The sequence below is a fragment of the Orbicella faveolata genome, unplaced genomic scaffold (genome assembly GCF_042242905.1).
Source record: "Orbicella faveolata isolate gen_17 unplaced genomic scaffold, um_ofav_v1 contig_46, whole genome shotgun sequence".
In the NCBI taxonomy this organism is placed as follows: Eukaryota; Metazoa; Cnidaria; class Anthozoa; order Scleractinia; family Merulinidae; genus Orbicella; species Orbicella faveolata.
The window spans coordinates 29,114,502-29,135,000 of NW_028301576.1; the positions used below are offsets into that span (position 1 = coordinate 29,114,502).

Here is a 20,499-nt window from a genome sequence, read left to right on the forward strand (position 1 = left end):
ACGGAGGTTGCGGACCAGTAGCGACTCTTTGCGTTTACAGGCCTGGCCCTACAAGCGATAGAATCACAACTCATTACATCCATAATTGGCCAAAGTTAAAAAAAAACTGTATGGCAATTGTTGGAGTTGTGTACAGTCAGTATGGTTCACACTGATCAGCTTCTTCTATCTTATTTTTATATTATTTAAAAAAAAGGAATTCGCTTTGAAAGAAGCGAGCGCAAAGCAGCAGATATGTATGGGCCAATAGAAGAAGACAATTTCAGTGATCTGGACAATTCCCCTGCTTCACCGTCGCCATGTAAAGGGCCATCCACTTCTGGTGTCCAACATCCCACCAGAGTAGGACAGCAAAAATCCACCAATCCTGACTGGAACAACGATGGAAGTAGCGACTTGGAGATAGTTGAAGTCAAAGAAATTTCCTCAACTAGAAAGCTAGACATTAATTCAAGTGAAGATGAGGGTTTTCCTTAAAATCCATTCAAATGGCGAGTTGACATTTCATGCAAGTTATGTGTATTGTCAAGGTGTAGGATACAGTGTTCAAGGAGTATCACTAAAATAATTAAATGTTTTGATTTTTGTCTTGTCTGTTTGATTACTGAAATGATTTTTTGATTTCCAAAATTTTTACGTTTGATTTGTCAAATGACACTTTTGATTTACAAAGTGAGGCATTTCATACATCCCGGCACCACATGTGACTGTAGGTGGTTGGCGTGCCCTACTACTAGGAGAGGCTTTATTAAAGGAGAAGCAATCAGACTTCTTAGAACAAACTCTGGAAAAATATTTCCAGGAGGCCATGTGTAACTTTAAAACACAACTTGAAGCACATGGTTATCCAAAAAGCCTAACTGAAAGAATGATATCAGAGGTCTCCTTTACCGAACGGCAGTTGGCGTTCAAAAAACAAACCAAACAAACTAAAGGCAAAATTATGCCTTTTGTGACAACATACCATCCAGGGGTAAAAAACTTGAAACAAATACTGATGCAAAATTGGAGTCTCATCCAAAATCAGCCACTGTTGAAAATAATGTACAAAACACCTCTGATTATATCACATAAAAAAGGTAAATCGCTCAAAGACATACTCGACAGAGCGAAAATTTAAAGGCTTACGTGCCACTACCATAAAACCACACAAGGGAGTCTGTGTTGGCCTGTCAATGACCTTTTCAATCTGCTGAAACCCATTTGAGAAATCAAACGGACAAATTTTGGAAATCAAAAAACCATTTGACAAATCACATGGACAAGACAAGAATCAAAACATATGATTGTTTTAGTGATACTCCTCAAACACCGTAGTAGGAACTACGCAATTGGCAGAGTCATTTTTCTTCACATTAGCTTTCTGTCACTGGGGAGGTAGAGGTACAAATCAATACAAAATCTTTGGGACGGCAGGAAGTGGACATTGAGTAGAGGTTTTATTTACAATTGTTAACTGACAATTTTTGTGGGACTTTGGCCATTTAATGGAGGTTTGACTGTAATTCCATTGTTAAGAAAGTGAATAAAAAAAAGAAATAGCATGCACACAAAGTTCCAAAAATTTATGATTCTGAAATCGGAATTCTGCAAAAATATAGTGACATACATGGTTATTCTCGTAAGTAAATTGTCACACTTCTCATTTATATAAATAACCTTCCTTACTGGGAAGAAACCTTACACTTTGGAGACGACACCCCTCCCCACCTCTATGAAGGACAGCATACATTGAATTTTGAGCAAAGGATTCAGCTCCTTGACGTGGACTCTTCCAAGATTTGTCACGGCAGGCCAACCAATGTACTGGAAAATGCTGCTTTTGTGGTGGACAGAACCAAACTCAAAAACAGTGAAGATTGGCTTGTAACTGATTTAGGGGCCTTTGAAAATCATGGATCAAGTGCATGTGTCTTTCTTATAAATGACAACCGTGTAGTTGAAAGTCATTTCTCCAAAGGGACGAAAGTGGAAAAACAACAGCTTCAGACAGGACAGTATATGGTGAGAAATGTCTTTGAGCACCATAAAAGGTGCAACGACTTCAATTGTACATCCACCGTTATCACGCAATGGGATGGTGAGGAGCTGCCTTTGGGCTTGATACAGATCACCTGTGCTGAAGAAGAACATCGTATAAGTCCGCATAAGCATCCTCATTCAGGAAAGCAGTTCATCCCTACGGCACCGTCCACAAAGGCTAAGCTGCTCAAAGAGGCTTCTGGACGAAAGGGCCCTTTGTGAATCTTTGATGAAATTTCGGTGGACATAGGTGGTGTACTTGACTGCAAGCAGTCTGTTGACTTGCCAAGAGATAGCAAGCAAGTGATCAATGCTCATCAGCGATCTCAAAACAAAGCCTATGAGGATAAATTTGCAAGTTTACTAGATCTTTCGAAAAATGATAATGCTCCGCACAATCTTCCGTGGACGCCAGCACCTAGAGTGGTGTATTTCATTGATGAGCAAGTGGATGACATCATACGAGAATGCTGCCATCCAAACTCTAGATGCATCTTGTCCATAGACACCACCTTCAATATTGGTAATTTTTATGTGACCACAACAATGTACCAAAGTGAAAAGGTAATTAGCAAAAGAACTGCTGAACCTGCTAACCTACCAGGCCCTGCAATGTTTCATACCACCAAAACTCAAAAGGACTACCTCTACTTCGCCCACACCCTTCTGGAAAGTAGTTACGCACTGGAACGAATTGTGTTTGTAGGCGGGGACAGGGACAAGGTGCAGTCCTTCTTTCTTAAACCATTAGAGGGAAGCATTTTCCTCCTGTGCAAGAAACACGTCGAGGACAACATAATGGAAAAGATAGCAGACCTTGGCTTGAACTCCATTAAATGTGAATTATTACAAGATGTATTTGGAGATGAGCGGAAGAAAGAGAGAGGAATCATCAACAGTGATACCACAGAAGAATTCTTGGCTAAAGTGGAAAGCGTTTCCAGCAAGTGGGACAAGATTGAACGAGACGAAGAAACATAGAGGATGACATGATGAATGGCATGTTGTTACCTGTACGTAGAAGAGCTGGGCTGAAGGATGAATTTTTCTACAATTATGTCCAAGAGAGCAGTATACAAAAGTAAAGTTAAGGAGATGAAGGTTGTTTAGGGAGCTGATTATAGGCCTGACCCAAAGTGCATGTGGAGTGAGGCAGTAACTGTCTATGGGAACATTGTGCAGCAAAATAGGAGAGACATTCAGTGTGCAGTTTTAGGAAAAGGTCCCTATGACCTTTCATCGACACATTGTCATCTACCTGTAACTGCTTCCTGCTGGTTGGGGATGAACAGGACAGAGAGGGAGAGACACCTTACCAAACTTGGAACATCCATCACAGAGGATATCGAAGAAGACAACAAAGAAGAACCCCTGACACAAACAGAGGTAATCGGGAGTTTCAAAGATTCAGGTCTCCCAGAATTTCTGAAAGGTTCCTGGACCAATGCAAACAAAATTGTCCAGTTGAATGGTATTGGTTCCTTCCCAAACGACGACAGCTGAAGGACAGTCATATCCTTATCCAGCCCACTCTCCCACACTGTCCAGATAGCGGGAAAGAAATTAGCCTGCATCGACTACCCATGTTACAACAAATGCAGAATTTGTGCTCATACCTTGGTGGTAGCACATCACCTTGGCATGCTCTCTAGTTATGTTGAATCATACAAAGTGCCAGTTGAGAGGATGGTCCATGCAACGATTCCAAATGGGCAGGAAAGAAAGCAATGAATGGAAGAGCATCTGCAAGCGAAAGAAAAATCCTCCCCGTAATGTGTCACAATACGAGGATCGCATTGCTGCCTGCCCCACATGATATTTTCTTGTGCCATAAGGAGTGTCGTGTATATTAGCGAAGTGGGGAAAGCAAGATCCGCATCACAAAAACTCCAGAGGCAGTGTATTACCATCCGTTGCGTTCATGTGCCCCACTAGCAACATGCGACAACATCGAAATCGAAGAGGCCACTGAGGGAGGATTGGTAGAGTCCAATAAACAGCTTCTATGGCATGAATTTGGTATGAAGTTTTAAGCTCCAGCTCTAGCAGATCAGCTGTAAAAGCCTAGAAAACGTTTTGGCTACAGGTGATGGTCTAAATTATCCATACAGATGTGGAACTTGGAGAACACATTTGATGTTGTCAGTGTACATAACTTTTGGCTCCTTTTGAGTTAAACGTCTTGTGCTATTTGCCTTTAAAGACACTTGAATTTCCACCAAATTGTATCACGTTTATAATAGCTTGCATCAAACAATCACTGTATGCAGACTGTTTTTTTCACCCCACGCTTACTGTTTATGACTAAATTTGTCTGGCATTTTGAATATTCCTCAGTACAGCTGTCCTTCAGGGCTCTTTTAAGCTATTTTTTGACGAGTAAGAGTTAGAGCCTGAAAAAAGAATGATCTGGGGGTTTTAGTGCTGCGTGAAATATCGAAATGTTTCTCAGTCCAATTTACAATGGTTTCAAACCGCTTGAAAAGGCTTCTCATTGTACATAAGAAAGTAGAGATTCTACAGAGCTTTTGGGGCCAAGGTGATGGCCCAAATTGTTTTCAATATAGCCATGAATGTTACACCTCTTATGTTAGCGTACGTTTCGAATTTCTCATTATGTGAGTAAAACCGTTTCAGATTTGTTTATTATAGTATTACTGTAGACATTTTCAGGTATTCCTACCTGGTTTTGTTAGTGTTAAAGGGATTTTGTTGCAAATTTCTGTAGAATGGAATGATTAGAAAGGAAATAGAACTTTTGAAATAGAAATAGAGCGTACAGTAAAAAAAACCGCCACCCATTACCCACCACCTGTTATCTGCCACCCACCACCCGTTACCCTCCACCACCACCTGTTACCCTCCACCCTCCACCCGTTACCCGCCACCTGTTACCCACCACCCTTTAGTCGCCACCCATTACCCTCCACGTGCCACCCGCCACCCATGGAAAAGACCTACTGTTTCAAATTTCCTTTGATTTGGATGTTCGGTAGAAATTACATGACTTTACTAATCCCCCAGGGCACAAATACGATTTTCCTTGATATTTCACTCTGCATAAGTAGGCCAGTTGAAGACCAGGATGACAAAACTGACAAGTATTTAGAAAAGTCAGAAAGCCTATTTTTCAAGAAAAAGGGCAGGGGACAATCAAATTCCAAAAACCAGAGCAAATCCAAACAGTCACAAAAGTGTGAGAAGAGAGCGAAATTAGACGAAGAGCAAGAAGATGATGACGTGTATGCAGAGCTTATTAAAGTGCAAACTGAGGACTTGAAGAACAAGGAAGAAAAAAACAGTTATTTGATCACCTGATGGAGTCAGATAACCGCACCCAAGAGTTAGTTCTTACTGCAATCTGGGAACTTGGTGATATCTTGAAAAAGTAAAAAAAAACTTCTGTAAAAGGTTTTTTTGTGGTGATAGTTTGGTTCCATTTTTCGGTACCATTTTTCGGTTCCAGTTTGTGAAAGACGCAAATTGTTACTTGTTGCAGGTATGAGAAGGCTACGGCTAAAAAAAGAAAGTGCCCACCAAATCTAATTTGATAATGATTTTGTAATCGTTTTGCTGGATTTTATAAGTTTGTGTTTATCAAGCACTAAATTTTGTCAAGCTATTTATACTCAGCTTTAAATTTTGCTTTTAATAAGTTTCTCAGGAGTATTACCTTTACAGTTGACTTTATAATTCAGGAATGTCTTTACTCCATGCTGAAATAGTAAATATACAGCATTAAAAATGCTAAGTGTTGAGAGGGTTTTTTTTGTTAATCGACCAGCACAAGAAATGTTATAACATAAAAACCATAAAATCTAGTTTAACTTTTATTTGCTACACAAATACATATTCAAGAAGCAAGAAAAGCAGTAATTGCTTGCCGAATGATTCACCCCTGTCCAAAGGCACTAGGTGGATTATCATCGTCTTCATCGTCGTCATTGCTTGAATAATTGCTATCATCTAGCTCATCGCCTTGTAAAATGCAAACGTTGCCCAAAATGCAGCAGGTAATTATTGTGAACGGAACTTAAGGAATGTTTTTTCCTAATGCTTTGAGCAAATAGCGCCATCGCCATTTTAGTTGCCAAATGCTCTTTCAACAATTACTCTTGCCTTGTTTAAGATCTTATTAAACTTGCATTGCTCCTGAGTTAGGTTTCTAGAATGAGGATATGGGCCAAGAAGCCAAGGTAGCAGAGGGTAAGCAGAGTCACCAATCAGTAGGGGTCTCACATATACACCATTGATATGTCTTACTGGTTCAGTTAGAATAACATCATTTTAAGCTTTCCTGTACAGTGTGCTAAGTCGCAAAACTCGTACGTCATGAATACTCCCAGGCCATCCAGTGCTAACATCAAACTTTCCATCAGCATTCACTACACCTTGAAGATTAATGGAGTAGTTTTGCTGCCAGTTAAAGTAGTCCTCATGGTTAATGTGAGGTGCTTTAATTGAAATGTGGGAACCGTCTATTGCTCCAACTGCATTTGGAAAGCAAGCGATATCTTCAATTTTTCTTACAGCCTGTGCAACATCTCTGGTATCTTCTGGGAATTTGATAAATCCATTCTTGTGACGAATAATGTTTCCATAAAATCCTCGCATCTTTTGATTACAGTAGATTTTCCTTGTCCAAACGTTATTCCAGTGGTTCTGTACAAGTTTCCTGTTCCCAGTCTCCACAAAGTAATATCGACACGTTTGTTCAAAGGAATAGCTTTTCTTAAACGCTTGTTTTGCCTTGAAAGGTAGGGCCGACCAGTTGACAAATGTAGTGAAATGTCTCCTTAGAAAATCTACAGTTGTTTTTCCATAACAAAAAAGTGACCGGATTTCTATGCATTTCTTCAAACCACCCTTGCGGTCCCGGATATACCCATGCCACTTGCCTTGATCTTGCTAAAGCTCCTCTCCTTCTTCTTTGCTCTTGTAATCTCTTAATTCTGGTCGTGAGAAGAGCACGGGTGAGATCACATTGCCTCCTTTCAAAAACAAGGTAAAGAGCCAGAAATCTAAATCTCTGAGCTTTACGGATTGCAGTGATAAGAAACAAAAGAGCCACAATCGAACCTAAAACACGTTCACGATGCATGTCGCAGTCACAAAAAATTAAGTTGTTGTGTTAAGACTTGTGCAAAGGAACTTAAAAAATTCCTCTCTGTCATTAACTCGACATTTGAGTAGCACTCTTGTGACAAGGAACCATCTGGGAAGTGTGTAAAAGTTAGCTAATGTGTTTTACCATGGTAAACTTTGTTTACCTTTTTTATACAATAATTAAGGGTTTTTACCATAGTACACTGCTAAGTGTGACCTCAAGCACTGTAGCTTTACAGTGAATATTCATACATTTTGTCGTGTTGTAGTGATGAATGCTGAGTAAAGATACCATACAGTCCTGGTTATAAGATCCCAAGCTGCAGACGAAAAAACGGTTACAGGAGAAACATGTTTGGATTTTATAGTTTCCAGGAAATTCGCTCCCTTAGGGCTCAGTTACATGGAACTCTTTACCCTGGTAAATGACCCTTTTACCAAGGGAAACTGCATTTAGTATGACCAATATTTTCAGAGGTAATTTCCCGTGGTTAATACCCATGGATACATCAAAAAGATCACATGCAGCACCCTTGACATTTAATGTGGTATGTTGCATTGGTGTTTTGATGTCTAAGGTATTACCAGCAAGTCACATTTCTCCGTTTGTCATTAATATGTAACCGAAAAGGAAAAATGGTTATCCTCCGTGTGCTATGTTTATTACCCTGGCAAAATCCTGTGTAACCGATGTTTCACAACATACACTAAAACTTAGCAAAAAAAAAAACAAAAGTCAGCAGATATAATTATATAGCCCCAAGTTATTGGGGGGTTCATTGAAAGAGTCATTGAAGTAAACACATTTTGCAGGTTAAGCTTGTTTTTCACAGGAGGAATGAAAACAAATGACATCGAAAGCAAGTGCACACTAGACGGTTTAGTCATGTTTGGTCAAAGAACTTTGAACAGAAATTGTCTTCAATGACTTCCCTACTTAACCTGTGGTACCCTAGGAACTTAACTCTACATGGCCGTATTGTCATCCTAAAAGCACTAGCCCTTTCCAAACTTATTTATAACACCGCTGTCCTCCCTGTTACATCTAATTTCATTCAAAATGTTAATAAAGTTATATCCCAATTCGTATGGCGCAAGAAAACCCCAAAGATAAAGCAAACCACAATGATTGGACCGAGAGCAAAAGGAGGTCTTGGAATGCCTGATTTTGATGCAATAAACAACGCTCTCAAAGCGACCTGGATCCGAAGACTTGATAACGGTTACCCTTCCACGAGCTGGACGCATATCCCTGTTACCATGTTAGAAAAATGTGGTGGCAAATTTCTCCTTAAGTGCAATTTTGATCTCAAAAATCTCAATGTAAGAATTCCTCTCAAATTTTACGAGAAAGCCTTGTTGGCTTGGCAGTCAATCAATTTGTTTACTCCGTCCTCAGAAGAGGAAATACTTGATGAAATTCTTTGGAACAATAGATTCATCAGGATTGGTAACTACTCAGTGTACTACAAAGAATGGCATGAAGCGGGTGTAGAAAAAATTAGAGATATCTTCAACGGTGACACATTTACATCTTACCGAGATTTCTGCTCTCACTTTGCCCTTAAAACTAACTTTCTAACCTATTACGGTTTATGCCAAGCAATTCCATCCAACTGGATTAAAACTTTGAAAGGCAAATTACAGCCGCATTCGAAGGAACCTACAAACATGGATAGAATTCCCCTTGAGAAGCTCTCTTGCAAACTTGCTACTAACTACCTTGTTGAAAAGAAGTTCGTTTCTGCCACCGCCGAAAAAAGACTGAAAAGAGCTAATTTGAACGACCAGCAAATTTATCAAACGTACATGATGCCTTTCAAGGCCACTAAAGATATTCAACTCTCGATGTTTCAGTTCAAGATTGTACACCATATTTTACCCACCAATGCTGCATTACATAAATTCGGTATTAAAGAGCACGACCGCTGTCATTTATGTGCTGAAAAGCAAACAATTACACATCTCTTCGTAACTTGCCCCAACGTCCAGCTGTTTTGGACAGAGTTTACTGATTGGTGGTACAGAAAAAACAATACTGTAATCACGCTCTCTGAAGCACAAATACTTTACGGCATCACAGACACCGTGCCTCTGTGTCTCGGTTTAAACCTCTGTACAATAATTGCAAAATATTATATTTACACCGCTTCAAAAAATGAGGAAGATTATTTCTTAGACGCTTTCTTGGCTATCCTTAAAAACAAAATAGAAATAGAAACTAGCAGAGCAAAGGTGCAAGTTAAACTGTAAATATAGCTAAATATACTGTAAATTGTCGCTTTTTTGTCATTTTTTTTTTTTGGCAGTTTTCACTAGTTCTAGTAACCGTAGTAAAAGTTTGTAGTAATTGTCCGCGATTAAAAAGTAGTGTAACGTAAGCGGTTTAAATAATACTGTTGTTCCGTCAAGCATTGTAATTAGAGCAAGTTGTAATTAGCGTGAGTAGCTGTATTGTTGTAGTTTTATACGTAGTTTTTTGTAATTAATAATGTAAGTATGCGTGCTGTAAAAAATAGATAATTAATAATAATAAAAAAAAAATGTTTGGTTGTGATTCTGGAACATGCAGTCAACAATAACGTGGCCTGTTTTGTCGGGATGCCAGGTGACGTCCTACATAACTGGGACAATTTATGTTCCCGAACACAACTTTTGAGTTGCATTGGCTTGGGGATGTTTACTGTGGGAACCACTTTATTTCATTGGCTACATTTGTCCTGGGATTTGTTGGTTAGTTCCAGTGGAGACAAATAGTTCAGTTTGACTTAGCTCTTACGCAGACGCTACCCCCCTGTCGTGAGAAGTTCAGATTGTGTCCAGTCAAAATTGTTTGGAAAGGTACTCTAAAGCCATAAGAGTAAGCATGAACCAAGGAACGGCAATAGAAATTGGTTTGCACTTGAATCAGACCTCAACAGCTGGGAATTATGAGGATTTATTTTTACACTCCTGTGTAGAAGTACATAGTCAAACTGAAAGAAACAAATTACAATTACTTTGAGGCTCTGTGCCGTAATTGTCGTAATTGACCTTGAACTAATACAAACTGAAAATATGTTATAATTCCACTTACAGTTCTTGTAATCCTTTCCCGTCCGTAAACCTTGCGTTTAAGTTATGATTCTTTCTCTGCATGAACGTAGTTTCTCTTAACAAAATAATGTTCCCTCTAGGAGATTCAAACCGCATGATCCCTTTTATAGAGGTATGTCCCTAGGGACCTTACATAATCCCACAAGGACTTAAGATAACTTTGTGTTCATGCAAAACAGAAATGTTGTCTACTTTTATTCATCAGCGGAAATATTAGAATTGGTTGCTGGTTGCACAGAGTTTGTTTACGATAAATCAGCTCCGATCACAAATGTCAGCTAATATTGGTGCTTCCATATGGGGTGCTGTTTGTAAAAAAATGATGTAGCTTAAGGTTACCGTAAACCTTCGCGGGTGTCCTTAGATGATTGATGCCTAGTGAATGATATAATGCAGTAGCTTTGTTGATGCGGTCGAGTTTGATACCCGATAAATTCGCTCAATGGAACGTTGGTCATTTCGCGCTTTTAGGTCGCACTCGCCTTATGATAAAAAAAATTTGAGGCAAAACAATTTTTATCGAATAGAGCATTCTATAACCTTTGCATTGATATATAATTTGTAGTGGTTGTCTTTAAGACAGCGCGGTAATATTTTTTTCACTAAGGACACCCGCGAAGGTTTATGGTAACCTTAATTTTATCATTGTTTTCATTATATCCTAAATAAAGTTTTGTGATATGATATATGTTAATGATTTGACATAATAAATTCTGATTTCAAATCATGCTTTTATGATTTGATATGATAAATTGTTATTTCAAATCGCATGTTTATCAATTGATATAACAAATGCTGATTTCAAATCATATATTTATGATTTGATATAATAAATCCTGATTTCAATTCATAAGTTTATGATTTGATATAATAAATCCTAATTTCAAATCTTACGGTTATTATTTCAAATCACGACTTACTGATGTGAAATCATAGCTCAGTCATTGACTTTTCGATGTCTGGTGGACGATGGTTAATTCAATTGCTTATTTAAAACCACAAAAAGCCTTATTTCAATTAATAAATCTTTATCTGATACCACTAAAACCATGATTTAATTTAATGAGTGATAAGTAATAAGTAACCGCAGTGTGTCCATGTGACTTAGCGTGTGGGTTACTAGCGCGAGAGTAATCGCAAAGATGGCAAAACAACCAGACCAGCTATCGAGGTCAATCACTTCTGCAGTCTCTAGAGCTGTAGAAAGCTTTGTCATCTCTTCGTAGTCTCCCTGGCAATTCCGGTTTTGCTCCTGAATACACTGCAAAAAGTAAAATCCTTAACTAAGGGAATTGCTCACATTTAACGAGATTTTGCACTGGAAAAAGTATTTTTTGATCTCAAATAAGTGCACTACTCTTCAAACTAGTCTAAACTTCTTAGATAAAACATCACCGGTCTTAAAATAGGAGAAGCTCTCTTAAAAAAGAAACATTTTCTCGTTTGAGTGTTTTAATACTAATTTCAGAGGAACCAAAACATTTAACAAAGTGCATTATCTCTTTCCGTAGTAAAAGCCTCATTAGATCTAGTGTCCACACTTCTTAAAATAGGGGAAAACTATCAACAAATAACTACAATGGTGGACAAAATTCCTTGGGACACTTGCGTCATTGCATGAATTATCTGTGTTTTAAAAACAGACTTTGAAAAAGCACTGTTATCCTTTTCAAAATTCGTTTCTGCCCCTCCCCCCACCCCATACAATAGTGAAACTCTGGAGAAATGTCCAACATTGTAGGTGGGGTTGGGGGAGGGGCTGAGCAAGTGTAGTTGAATTCACCCGTGACTGTTTGTTTGGCACGTGTGAAAAAGCGCCACAAGTGCAAATTTGTCCCAAGACTTTTGTCCATGATTGTCTGAATTTGAGTTAGAAAATAAAATGTCACTTTGAGTATTTTTGAACTATTTTGGGGTTTGTTAATGTTTTTTTTTAGAAGGCTGGAAAAGCAACGGTAGTAAATGTGTGGTGTACATCCGAACTTGTTCTGTTTACTCGCTTGTGCAGTATTTCAAAGGATAAACGTGCTTAAAGGTAAAGGGAATAAAGGGCAGTTAAGATCATGGTGTTTTTGAGAAAAATCTCTGCTGAACAGCGAGTAAAAGCCTGCTTTCTCAAGGAAAATATGAGATTTCCACTCCAGGAAATCGCGTGGATATGTCGATCTGAAGGTTCACAGCTAAGAAACAAGATAGAGGAAGCCTTTTTCAGCTGTTCGATCTTTCTACACTATTACTGTGGGAAAAATCTTAACTTGAAGCTCTACGAGCACAGTTCTCACCTTGCATTCCTTAAGTAGTGTTTTATAGTTAACTCTTCCACATTGAATCAACTGAGAAATGTCGTATTCACTATCAATGTGCCTTACGCAGACCAATTTCGAAGAAATATGATACATTTTACATTGACAGAGGTATTTTAGTTAGGTTTTACTAGTTACACTTTCTTAACATTAACAAAAGAGTCTGTTTTTGTCGCTGAGAACTGAGTGGTGAAGCCAGAGAAACATTGATGTCACTGGGTGTCATTGTTTACATTTGTCAAGATAAAATGAGCAAAACAATGTCTGCACGGAGAAAAGTGACGTTGTTGTTCCTGCGGGATCTTTTTCCAGATATGAAAAAAATGCCAACGGGAATCCATCATTTCTGTATTTGTTCAATCTACTGATCCCCTGCGAATTAACACCATAGGAGCGTCAGCCATTGCGAAGAAAGTTGTGTCTGCTGTAAACTCTAAATCCCTCTGACAAAACGTTTTAGGGGCTGGGAGGTGAACTCCATCTCCTTCAAGTGCCTGCGAAAGATCGGCCCAGGCAATAAGTTTTGGGTCCCACCTAAAGTTATTTAAGAAAATTACTTCGGCTTGCTCTGCCCCTATCCAGGTGAAAGAGCCCGTGGCTGGATTTGAAAATGTGTTGAAAATAACTTTCAGTGGCGAGAGAATAAAGCTCTTACCACAGTTTGAGCTTCCGTGGACGTAAGTATTGCAGAATTTTCCTCGTTCCTTAGAGAGAGCCTCGTACACGGCTCTGCAAAAAAACAATGGCATAATTCCTTAGTTTGCTAGAACCTGGAGAGCTGCCTCAAACCATTGTCGCACACACCCCATAACACATTCGCCATCTTTGGCTTCTTCTAAGAGTTGCACTGTCATTTTCTTAGAACGTGCCATTAGAGATTCAGCAGTAGAACATTCTTTCGCTAAAGCTAGGGCTTTTTCCACAGCTTTATGGCAATGATTAGCAGTGAAATGCCCCAAACACAGCTTTCCTTCTCGTTCTTGAGCCATCGCAAGGCAAACCAACTGTAGACTGCCGGTGATCAATTTCGCTTAGATGATTTTAGAGATGTTGTAGACAGTCAATTGTTCTTCATCTCGTTTCCTCTTTATCCCAGCAGAAACTTCTTTCTCCTTTCACTTTTTTCCTGCCGTAGCTGCCTGTGTATTTCAGGATTGTTGACCGTATTTAATGACTGATCACTGTGAAGCTATGCCTGCTGCTAACAGGTTTTTTCTTACTGGCCGTGCTTTCACAACACCGGTTGTCTTGCTTAACATTCCTGAGGGTGCTTTGTTTACAGACTACGTTAAGCGACTTAAAAATGATAGGTGTTTTCACGAGTAAGATTATATTTCATTTTAGTAATTTGAGTAGAGCATGTGTGCAAATAAATCAATTTAAATAATACGGCAGGAGATGCAGAAGATGGTTACAGGTACGTCCTTCTTTTCATTACTGTGTTTATGCAGTTGGCTTTCATCCGACGGAGGCTATGATTGCTTACAATTAGAAGCAAGAAGAGAAGAACACAGGTGTGCTCTTTTCAGTTACAGAGGAAATTTCGTAAAAAGAAAATCGCTTGGGTTCTTGAAAGGCCACAGTTCTGGTTCAAGCATATGGTTTTGAGCCATTACGAAAATAATATCTGGTGAGAACATTTCCGTATTTCAAGGCAAACCTTTTGGTTTGTTTGCGATTTTGGTTAGACCACATCTAACAAGACAAGATACAAACATGCGAAGAGCAATTCCAGTGGAGAAGATAGTAGCTGTTGCCTTCTGGCACCTCGCAACCAGAAATTCATACTGCAGCATGGGACTTGTTTTTGGAATTGTAAGATGCACTGGAATGAATTTAAAAGACAAATTTTGTTCAGCGCTTCTAATGAGTGCTAATGTTTTTATGAAGTTCCCAAAAGGAGAAGCTGAAACGAGAAGAGCAATTCAGGCATTCCAAGAGATAAGTTGTTTTCCCCAAGAGGTTGGTGCCATTGACAGATAACATATACTGATTATTGCGCCAAAAAACGACCCTTATGACTATTACAATAGGAAGCAGTTCCATAGTATAGTTCCACAAGGTGTAGCTGATGCAGAAGGACATTTTATACATCTGAGCACTGGTTATGCAGGAAGTATTCATGATGCAAGGGTTCTATGCATGAGTTCACTAGTGAAGGAAGTGGAAGATGGGACAATACTAGTATCTGCCGATACTCGTACTGGGACTGGTGAAGAAATAAGGCCCCTTCTGGTAGCTGATCCAAAGTGCAAACCTACTAATTGGTGTATGAAGCCCTATCCTGAAATAAGAGGAATCACTCCTGGTAAATGTAACTTTAACAAAGCACTAAGTAGGGCTAGGGTGGTTATAGAGCAGGCATTTGGAATGTTGAAGGGCAGATGGCATTTTCTCCTAGTCAAACTTGACGAATCAGTGGACAAGATACCTCTGACTATTATAACCTGTTGTATTTTGCATAATATCTGCATAGAAGTTTGCGATGATGTGGATGTGGACCCCAAGGATGATGATCCAGACGAGCTTCCCCCACTCCCAGGTCACATGAATTGCGAAGGTTCACAGCTAAGAGACAAGATAGAGGAAGCCTTTTTCAGCAACTAATGCATATTAAATGAACAAAATTATTCAAAAGGAGCACCTTTAACCATCATTTCATCAAAGAAAATGTAGCCTCGGTGCTCAGATAAATCAACAAAATTTTGACAAAATGTTACTGAGTAAAAAATTATTTAACTTTTTTTAAAGTGAAGCCTTAATCAGAAGTTTTGTTACTTGTTACTTGATATGTGATGAGTTCAAGAAGAGTGATTTCAGTAGGGACATTTTAAATCAGACTTATCTTGGTGCTCAATTACTTCAGCAAATTAATTTTGACAAAATGATAATGATAATAATTTCTTTTTGCTTGTTTTCAATTCAAATAATTTCATATCTTACATAATTATGTCTCCTGTAAGAAAAAAATTTGCATAAGTTTAAAAATGATTGGAATAATAAATTAGTCATAATATCATGAGCTTTAAAATTTAAACTTATATTACTATAAATGAAACAATATTAAAAAAAAAGTTGTTGTTCTGGACAAAGACAGGCGGTTATCACACTCATTGAGAAAAAAGACCAAGATCACTGTGATCTTAAGAACTGGAGGCCAATCTCCCTATTGAACATCGATGCAAAGATAGCTTCAAAAGTTATCGCTGAAAGAATGAAGTGTCTTTTACCTGGATTAATTCACCATAATCATTCAGGATATATTCCAGGCAGAAATATTAGCAAAATTATACGTTCAATTCTGGATATAATGGACTATACGAAAGTTAAGAAACTACCTGGTCTTTTATTATTTATTGATTTTGAAGAAGCCTTTGATAGCTTAGAATGGGACTTCCTGGAAAAATGTTTAGAAAAATTCAATTTTGGACCAGATTTTAGAAAACGTTCAAAGTTGCATTATAAATAACAGGTTGGGTTATGCCCTCACTACTTCCATATAAAATGTGGAGTAAGGTAAGGGGACCCCCTCTTGCCTTACCTTTTTGTTACCGCAGTGGAAATCCTAGCGATTGCTATACGAAATAAAGAAAATATTAAAGGAATAACTATAGCTGGTTTAGAAACTAAATTGTTGCAATTTGCTGATTACACAACGGCTGTCCTATCAGACTTGGACTCAGTGTGAGCCTTGTTTGGATTGCTTGAACTTTTTGAGAAAGCATCAAAGTTTTTATTCATGATGGTTTGCAGGACTGTGTGGTAAAAGGCAACCAGTTCATTGTCTCGATTAGGGCATATATATTAACTAAACGCGTGGGTTCTCCTCTCAGGAGTACTTTTAATATTATAAATCTACCGTTTGTGTCAATGACCGATTCTTCAACAACCCAATCAAAGTTATTCCTAATTAAGATTGCGACACCTCTTGCATTATTAGGCCCATGAGAGCAGATTAGCATGGCACCCCATTCTCTTTGCCAGAAAACTTCATTCCCTTGGGTAGAATGTGTTTCCTGAAGGAAAACAATGTCGTGTTTTTGTTTTCTGAGCCAAGTAAATATCGTTTATCGTTTGCAATAGTTGCTTATGCCTCTCGTATTTAAAGAAATAAATTTACCTGTCACCATTTGTGATGATTGGGTATGTGAAAAAGTCTAAATTTGGTAGAAGATGGATCTTTATATTCCCGGTGCTCAACAGACACACAGTTACAATAATCGAATGTTTTAAATGAATTATACTCATACAAAAAAGTTTTGCGGTAACCAAAATAAATGGTTTGAAGAATTGCTGTTAAAACTATGGCGTACATAAACAAAATTATTAAAAGCAAGTTTTGCATAAAATTCACTCTTGTGCAGCACTGCAGATCTCACAACAGTGCGTCATTTGATGGGACACTTCTTGGATCATATAAAGGAAAACTATTCGCTTTATGATTATCCATCTTGTTTTGAATGCCGCGGACATTTCACAGGAGGAATAAAAATAGCACACGTGTCATATTTCCGATGTGACAGCCCTGTCAAATGAATAACTGCAAACCACCCCTCATTGGCCGAAATTTAATTGCCAACTTCTCAAGCTACCTGGTTTAGTGGCTTAAATTTAATGACAATTCCATTGAAGTTTGCCAACTCGCTCAGTGAGCTTTGAAAAGAGCATAGTGGGTCAAATCCTATTGTCTCTAAAAATATAACATCAAAGACAACCATGTGTAAATTCAGTTCAAAAATACCACTTAATTGGCTAAACTGTGGTTGGTCTTCGTTATCAAATTTCACTGCTAGATAACATTCATCCACAACATACTTTGTTCCATGGATCTTTATCCATTTCAAAGCCTTGACAGAGTTAATGCTTGATATATCAAATGGCAAAAGCTGATGAAACCCTTTCCTTGATTCTCAGCAGCTCCTCTCCTTGAGGGAGTCATGCAAGGCCATTTTCATTCTATTTGAATATTGAATTTCTGCTGATTCATTGCAGCAACCTTTTGATGATGGTGGCTTAATGACAAACAAATGTTCTTAAAGTTCATCAGCTTTTTCAATTGTTTAAAGTACTGGTGTTTAGTTTCAAAGCACATAGCCCACAAATTTAGAAGTGGTCCTAAAAGAAGAATAACTTTTGGGAAGTGAACCAGGTAATGTTGGTTTGGTGTAAATGGCTGCTTGGGAAATAATGTCTTGAACAGTTTCAAATATTCCTTGACAACTTCCTTTAGTTTATCCACAGTTTCAAGACTTAAAACTGATGAGAAGGAAATCTCTGTACTAACACTCAGTAATAAACTATAGAGTTCCCAATGCCTGCCAGAATGGTCAACAACATTCCCAACAACAAATGGAAAAATATGTAACAGTAAGTAGGATTTAGCTGCATCTTGGTTAAGGGAACCAGAACCACGTAAATCGTTGTCACATATAACATTTGGTTTATCACTGGCTTGCATGTAACCATACTAAAAGTTCTTGATATTGTTGTTGATGGTCGAGAGACTGGTTTGTTTACCATTGACATAATGCTTAATTAAAGCCTGTACTGTCAGAGGAATAACTCCTTCCAATAAAACATGCATAACATCAGGTGGAGTTTGATCAAGCAGGTCAAAGTATGGAAATTCACAAAGAAAACTTTTTCTGTTGGTCCCATATGCAGTTCTATAATGATCTTTCAGGGCTTGAGGTGCAGTATGTATTTTATCACATTGTTGTAAGCGTGTCTTAAGTGAACGCGATTCAAAATCATCCTCACTGAAGCCATTCTACATAGCTTCAAAATCTGCATGACAGAATCTACACTTCCTGAATGCCCCTCCTACTGATTCTTTCAAGCCAACTGCTTGGTGTGCTGCAGGATTGTCAGCAACATATGCCACCAGAGAGGCTCTAACAGAAATGGTTCTACTATCTGTCAAGTAATGGCTGTAGTACAACATCAAAGGCATAGGTTGACACGTCTTCAGATCTCACAACAGCAAACAGATTAATTGCATCTACAGCACTGCGAAACTTCTTAGGCAAGTTACTCAAAAGGTAGTAGAACATAAGAATCTTGAGTTTTTTTTCTCTTGTACCAACAGCATTACATATTTCAATCTCATCACTGTACAAGATCAGTTCTACTGTGTGAGGATCTGCTATGAACTGAAGGTGGTTTGACAGAACTACACCATCTTGTATAAATTCAAATTTTCCATCAGTGCACTTGCAAGTGGACTGCGGCAATGCTCCTCTAACTGGTTATTGGACAAAATAGCAGCTAAATTCTTAATAAGTGGAACATAGCAAAATATGTGCTTCTTGAACAATGGTCGTCTCCTTTTCCTTGAAGTCACTCTACTTGTTAATAGTGTTGTCCCCAGAATTTTCTGCATAGGTTCCTGATTTAGAAAAGAAAGCATGTTGGTTAAACCATTTGCAAACATTTGGTATTCCAATAAATTTTATATTTTGACATACCTCAACATGGAAATGTTTGTTAATCAACTCATTCCTGAACCAGTCACTGCGGCAGTCTTGAAATGGATTATGGTCAGCCAGGTCCAGACAGTCACCAATGTCACAATTCACAGATGGAGTTATGTTCGCTAATTTCCTTTGGATTCTTTGGTCAGCCAAGTTAACACTATTCTACGGAGCCCATTAAGTGCCATTAAATTACACTTCCAATTTTAAATCGCCCCTGAAGTTTTGTCCACGTTCTGTCTTTTTTCCCGACTTTTTTCCTGCACACATTTTTTTCTCGACTTTTTTCTCGACTTTTTCCCCAACTTTTTTCCCAACTTTTTTCTCCACTTTTTTCCCGACTTTTTTCCTGACTTTTTGTGGAAGGCTGCTGACTGCAAGCTAGTTAATGTTACTGCTGTGGACCTAGTGAACATTACTGATTATTATGGTTGTTAAAATGCGATATTTTCTCTTCAGTGGGACACCAAAATGGCCAGCGCTTTTGCCGTGCTTCCAATTCTGACATTTGTTTTGAAAGTGTCCACATATGATGGTGTTCGACTTGCAAACTACATTCCTACATTGCAAGGATACCTCGCTGGACGTGACGATCTAATTGAAAGCTATTTTCATCTTGGGCTGGAGCATACAGAGATTTCGTTGTTTCTTGTGTTCAGTCATGGCATCAACTTAAGCCTTAAACAGTTAAAGAGGATTTTAAAAGCCATAGCACTCACACAAAGAAGAAACGCCAGCAATTTAAGGGAGGTTGTTCAAGCTGTAGAAGAAGAACTTAGAGGAAGCAGTGGTAACGTGGGATACAGCCAAATGACTCAATGATTAGTCAATGACCACCGCCTTGTTGTTGACAAAGAAACCATTCAGGAGTTGTTAAAGATCCTTGATCCTGAAGGGTTGAGTTAAGAGCAAGGCACAAGCTAAAAAGGAGGCAATACATAACCAAGGGACCCAACCATCTGTGGCACATTGATGGCTATGATAAATTGAAGCCATTCGGTTTTAGTATCCATGGAGCCATCGATGGATTTAGTAGGCGAATTTTATGGCTTGATGTTGGATACACCAACGTTGATCCTACCGTGATTTCTCAGTACTTTGTTGACTGTGTGCGGCAACTTGGAGGAACTGCAAGGGTTATTAGAGCTGATTGCGGAACTGAGAATGGATATGTCGCAGTGGTACAACGGTTTATTAGGCGAGATGGTGGAGATGATTAGGCGGGGAATGATAGTTTTACCTATGGAAAATAAGTTTCTAACCAACGAATTGAAGCCTGGTGGAGTATACTGGGGAAAGACTGCACCAGATGGATAGATTTTTTCAAAGATATGAGGAGCTGTTGCCTTTATCATGACGATGATAGTATTGAGGTAGAATGTCTCAAGTTTTGTTTCATACCTATATTGCGTGATGAACTTCATCATGCAGCAAGACTGGAATCTCCATCGAATTCGACCTTCAACAAACATGGAATCTCTGTCTGGTAGGCCCGATGT

General features: G+C 38.6%; 1 protein-coding gene and 1 pseudogene across 1 annotated transcript; both read left to right on the top strand.

Annotated features, from left to right (window-relative positions):
• The first annotated feature begins 234 nt into the window (after window positions 1-234).
• On the top strand, window positions 235-3,306 carry LOC110042529 (uncharacterized). The gene is made up of 3 exons (XM_089276856.1): window positions 235-466; window positions 1,676-2,240; window positions 2,313-3,306. Exons 1-3 carry the CDS (start codon window positions 235-237, stop codon window positions 3,001-3,003), a joined length of 1,488 nt encoding a protein of 495 aa, XP_089132982.1. The 3' UTR covers window positions 3,004-3,306.
• Window positions 3,307-19,591: 16,285 nt separating this feature from the next.
• The window catches only part of LOC149099514 (uncharacterized), a 1,309-nt pseudogene continuing 401 nt past the window's right edge, over window positions 19,592-20,499 (top strand).